The sequence below is a fragment of the Solanum lycopersicum genome, chromosome 9 (assembly GCF_036512215.1).
Source record: "Solanum lycopersicum chromosome 9, SLM_r2.1".
In the NCBI taxonomy this organism is placed as follows: domain Eukaryota; kingdom Viridiplantae; phylum Streptophyta; class Magnoliopsida; order Solanales; family Solanaceae; genus Solanum; species Solanum lycopersicum.
Genome location: NC_090808.1, coordinates 1823552 through 1829130, shown reverse-complemented (window position 1 = coordinate 1829130; position 5579 = coordinate 1823552). Strand labels below are relative to the sequence as shown.

Below are 5579 nucleotides of genomic sequence, written 5' to 3'. Positions count from 1 at the left end.
TCAAGTAAATCCAAGAGAATAAATCAATTAATTTTTTAATCCATTAATAAATAATGAAAATGACAATACTATTTTCCTAGTATTATTTTATTTAATACCATAATAATTGAAAATAACAAAAAAGAAGAAAAGAAAAAAAAAATGAATAGCTGGCTTCAAGATCTTTGTTGTTTTGCTGGCTTCTGAAGATACAGCAGAGTTTCTTCAGATCCGAAGAAAATGGTCAGAAAAATAAAATTTTATTCAACCAACCAAAAACCATAAAAATATACTTATCAATTATCAAGAAACCTAAAAAAATAAAAATATAATATAAAAATCATCAAATATATAATGGATGAAACTGTTTTTTCCTTTTTAACGTTTCATTTCTAGTCTCGATATGAAAATAATTCTTGATTCAAAAACCTATCTTCGATTCAAATTTAAACTACTAAAACCATAATTTAGATATCGAACATTACAAGAAAAAACAATTAAAAAGGATACTGCTTGATAAGGTTTCTTAATCAAAGATGTTGAAAAAAATTTCGATTTTAAGTTTTATGATTAAAAAAGTGACCCCTTGTAGACTCTGTTCATAAATAATGATTTTGATTTTAATTAGACTCCGATTCACATATCGAATAGGTAAATAGTGAAAGTTAAAAAAACAGAGGAAGAGAGAGAAGTTTTACATGGGGACACACATACATGTGTGGACATAGTATGCATAGAGTCATCATCATATATATGTATACATCTTTTTCCATTTTGTATGATACAAACAGAGAGCTCTCTCTTTCTCTTTTGTGTGTGAAATATATATTTGTGTATTTTGAGACAAAAACATGACAAAGAGTATTGTTAGTGAAAGCCCACTCTAAACCAGTTTTTCACTTTCCATCAATTTTGATGATTTGTTAGGTTTTTCTTGGGTTTTTTTCTTGTTTTTGTTTCTGTCTGGTTGAATTCTGAAGTGGGGTTCTGTTATTTTGCTTTGGGTGTGGGAAAAACAGTGTAAAGGTGGAATCTTTTGGTTTCTTTGAGCAACTTTTTGAGTGTTTCTTGATTTTTGAGAAGAAAAGATTGGATTTTTGGCTTGATTTTGAGCTCAAAGTGAGTCAAGGTTGCTGGAGAACTTAGTAATTTTGTGTTTAAATGGATGATTAGGAGGGAATTTTATGTTTTGAAGTGGTCAAATTGAAGAAAATGAAGAGTTTTGGGTTGAATCTTGTAAAATTGTTCTAATTTGGTGGTAATTCAACAAATTTTCTTGAGTTATTATGTACTTATAATTGGTGTTTCTGGATAAAAAAAGGTATGAACTTTTGAAACTTCTTTGAGTTGAATTTATTGTGATTTACTTTGTTTCTTGTTTTTTTGTTTTTTGCTAATTGGTACAATTTAATATTCTTATAGAATATTTGTTCCTTTTTGTTTGATGACAGCATTTACATTCCTAATGGGAAAATAAGTATTTATGAGGTGAAAGAATTGTTGGTTCTTGAATTGATTGTGGTAATAGTAAGATTTTGTTGACATCAAGATGATTACTTTTATGGATCCAAAGGAAAAAGTGAAGGAAGTAGAAAAGTGTTTAGATTCTCAACTATGGCATGCTTGTGCTGGTAGTATGGTACAAATGCCTTCAATTAGTTCAAAAGTTTTTTACTTTCCTCAAGGACACTCAGAGCATGCCTCTGGAAATGTTGATTTTAGGAGTTCCATTAGGATTCCGTCGTATATTCCTTGTAAAGTCTCCGCGATTAAGTATATGGCAGATCCTGAGACTGATGAGGTTTTTGCCAAAATTAGGTTGATACCTGTTGGTAGGAATGAGGTTGAATTTGATGATGATGGGGTTGTTGGGATGAATGGTTCGGATAACCAAGATAAGCCTAGTTCATTTGCTAAGACGTTAACGCAATCAGATGCGAATAATGGTGGAGGTTTTTCTGTCCCGAGGTATTGTGCAGAGACGATCTTTCCTCGTCTGGATTACTCTGCGGATCCTCCTGTTCAGACCATCCTTGCTAAGGATGTTCACGGGGAGACGTGGAAATTCAGGCATATTTATAGAGGGACGCCTAGGCGCCATCTGTTGACGACTGGATGGAGTACTTTTGTGAACCACAAAAAGCTCGTTGCGGGTGATTCCATTGTGTTCTTGAGGGCTGAAAACGGGGACCTTTGTGTAGGCATTCGGAGGGCAAAGAGGGGAATTGGAGGTGGACCTGAGACTTCTTCTGGATGGAATCCGGCTGGAGGGAATTGTATGGTACCATACGGAGGGTTTTCCAGTTTTCTTAGGGAAGATGAGAATAAATTAATGAGAAATGGGAACGGAAATAATGGTGGGAACTTGATGAACAAGGGAAAAGTGAAGGCAGAATCAGTTATCGAAGCTGCAAATCTTGCAGCCAGTGGACAGCCATTTGAGGTGATCTATTATCCTCGTGCTAGCACTCCGGAGTTCTGTGTGAAGTCCTCGCTTGTAAAGTCAGCATTGCAGATCCGTTGGTGCTCGGGGATGAGGTTCAAGATGCCTTTTGAAACTGAAGATTCTTCACGGATAAGTTGGTTCATGGGAACTATATCTTCAGTTCAAGTCTCCGATCCCATTCGATGGCCAGATTCACCATGGAGGCTTCTTCAGGTAATACCATCTTTACTTAGTGCATCCCCATTGTGATCTGTCATAATGTAAGCACGTATACTCAGTTACATAATGTTTCTCACATTTTGTGCTGATTGTTCCCCACAGATTCTGTTCTTTGTTTTGATAATTAAAATAAACAAATATCATTTCATCAATAACATAGTGTCGCACTCGTTATGTTATACACAGATACTTATAGGCAGTGATTCAGAATGGTATATCAAAAAGGAAAAGAACACTTAATCTGTATACAGAAAAGATAAACCATTTAAATTTGTTTTAGAGAAAATATGTTCTGTAACGCGATGTGTGATGATTTTCACTTTCTCGTGAAGTTGTTGAGTTTTGATACCCGTATTTGAACTCAATGAACAATACTTGGAGTTGTAGCTTTCATTTCCCACAGAGAGGGTTGAATTATTATATACTGTGTCCTGTTTTTAGATTGGTTGCCTCTTTACTTACAAAAGAAGGGGACAGAATCCGACAATCAATCGATTCTTGCTTAATTTAGTATGATCCTCACTTAAATTGTGATGAATTGCTGTAGGTGACGTGGGACGAACCTGATCTGCTCCAAAACGTGAAACGTGTCAGCCCATGGCTTGTGGAATTAGTCTCAAACATGCCTACCATTCATCTTTCTCCATTCTCGCCCCCACGAAAGAAACTAAGATTACCTCAACATCCAGATTTTCCTCTCGATGGCCACCTTCCTATGCCGGCTTTCTCCGGCAACCACCTTCTAGGGCCTAATAGCCCCTTTGGTTGTCTTCCCGACAACACCCCTGCTGGCATGCAGGGAGCCAGGCATGCTCAATATGGTTTATCATTATCAGATCTCCATTTCAATAAGTTGCATTCTAGCTTGTTTCCGGTTGGTTTTCCACCACTTGATCAGGCTGCAGCAGCACCCCGTAGACCCCTGAATAGTCCAATGATCAGCAAGCCATGCAACAATGAGAATATATCTTGCTTGCTAACCATGGGAAATTCTGCTCACTCTACGAAGAAATCTGATATTGGGAAAGCACCACAACTCGTGCTTTTCGGTCAACCTATACTGACTGAGCAGCAGATCTCTCTTAGCTGCTCGGGAGATACTGTTTCTACTGTTCGTACAGGCAATAGTTCCTCGGATGGAAATGCTGATAAAATCGGGAACGTGTCCGATGGTTCAGGTTCTGCACTCAATCAACGTGGATTAACAGAACGCTCACCGTGCGACACATTTCAATCTGACCCTAATACCGAGATTGGACACTGTAAGGTTTTTATGGAATCAGAAGATGTAGGTCGCACTCTGGATCTTTCATTGCTAGGATCTTACGAAGAGTTATGCAGGAAATTGGCAAATATGTTCGGTATTGACAACTCGGAGATGCTTAATCACGTACTTTACCGGGATACCACTGGCTCGGTCAAGCAACTTGGTGATGAACCATTTAGGTATGTTCTCAAAAGATTTCCCATACTCCATTATCTGTTTATTCATATAATGAACATTTCGCGTTACTTTCGTTGTAAGGAAGTATTCCTTTCCTCTATTTTGCAGCGACTTCATGAAAACAGCGCGAAGGTTAACAATTCTAACTGATTCCAGCAGTGACAATGTAGGAATCAGGGAATAGAGAGAACAAGTAAATCTCCACTTTCCTTTTTTCGAACTGATGTTCGAGTGCTTTGTTCTTAACATTTCAACTCTTTCGGACATGCTGATGATGGCGATGCTCAGTTTACCTAGTTCACGAGTGGAAAAGTTTGCGTTTTGCATCAACGGTATATTTACTAGTAGTTTTCACTTTCCTTGGGATCGTTTTCGAGTTTTTGTTTCAAGACAATACCTACAAAGAACAAGATAGAACTTGTTTTTTGTAGGCTTTGTCTGCTAATTCTAGTACTCCATTTGTTAGTTAAAGGCCTTCTAAGAAGGCTTAAAAGACTTGTTCTAGTTTTTGTTTTCTATATATCTAATCAGTATATAGTTCAAAACTTTGTTTAAAAGTTCTTTTTCATGTTTTATTGATGATTTAGTATTCTAGCACGCACATCTATTGTTCAGGTCGAACTATATGTATATATAAATGAAATTTTTTGTTCACATACACGCATTATACGAAGTCAAACATTCATTGTTTTCACTAACTTCAAATTCTTGATCCGTCTCTACCTCATAAAACCTCCTAAGTCAAAAGAGAGGAAAGGAACACATATTTGATTGCCAAAAAAAAGGTCAAAAATTGAACAACTCGATGAATTTAGTAGATCATTCGAGAGGCCTTAATGACTATAGATGGAACATATTTAATATTTATTCTACGAGTATGATAGTTGTTCACTGCCTAACTATACCGATCACATCATAAAAAGTATCATCGAAAGAGGTGTGATATAGACGATTTACGACATGAAAATATTAAAACATATGGTAAGACCTTCACAAAGGTGTTGGTCGGAATATAGGAAAATATATTTGTCAACATCATTATTAGATCAAAGGATTATATTTAGAAAATAGAAAGTATGTATATTTTTTGCGTACACGATTATGTTATCTTTAAAAAGATTTTGGTTTTTTTTTTTTTTTAAAAGTTGGACTTATTATTAATCTTGTTAATGATTAAGTATATGTCTAATCAAATAATTGACAAAAATTATTAGTACTAAATCAACAAGCAAACCTCCCTCTACTCATTACCTCAAAGTCTCGAGTTCGAATCTTTTATGATAATTCATATTTAGTCGAGTTCTAATATAGAAATTGAACGTGTTCGACGAAAAAATAATAAAATGCCATGTGTACACGACATAATCTGCAGTCCCTAAAAGAGCAGAAGTCACATGGTAGACCAAAAACATTTGAAAACAAGATACCCTAAAACAAAGTCCTACATTAAATACTGCTATTTTGTTGCCGCAAGAATTGGGAATTTTTTTT

At 35.7% G+C, this 5579-nt stretch overlaps 1 protein-coding gene across 2 annotated transcripts; it reads left to right on the top strand.

The window, feature by feature from the left end:
- The first annotated feature begins 612 nt into the window (after positions 1-612).
- On the top strand, positions 613-4645 carry ARF16A (auxin response factor 16A). Of its 2 annotated transcripts, XR_011211435.1 has the most exons (5): positions 613-1300; positions 1431-2638; positions 3192-3906; positions 3986-4090; positions 4197-4645. XR_011211435.1 is itself a non-coding variant. In XM_004246609.5 (4 exons), the coding sequence occupies exons 2-4, from the start codon at positions 1529-1531 to the stop codon at positions 4270-4272; spliced, it is 2085 nt and encodes a 694-aa protein (XP_004246657.1). In that variant the 5' UTR covers positions 613-1300; positions 1431-1528; the 3' UTR covers positions 4273-4645. The 2 variants fall into 2 exon arrangements, 1 of the variants encoding a protein (XP_004246657.1); XM_004246609.5 differs by having other exon boundaries at positions 3192-4090.
- The last annotated feature ends 934 nt before the right edge of the window (positions 4646-5579 follow it).

What these genes read in the sequence shown, in the direction of transcription:
- ARF16A (XM_004246609.5), top strand. Translation starts at nt 1,529, where the DNA reads ATGATTACTTTTATGGATCCAAAGGAAAAAGTGAAGGAAGTAGAAAAG. An exon ending in CACCATGGAGGCTTCTTCAG is followed by an intron (nt 2,639 to 3,191) that starts GTAATACCATCT and finishes GAATTGCTGTAG; the next exon opens with GTGACGTGGGACGAACCTGA. An exon ending in CTTGGTGATGAACCATTTAG is followed by an intron (nt 4,091 to 4,196) that starts GTATGTTCTCAA and finishes TCTATTTTGCAG; the next exon opens with CGACTTCATGAAAACAGCGC.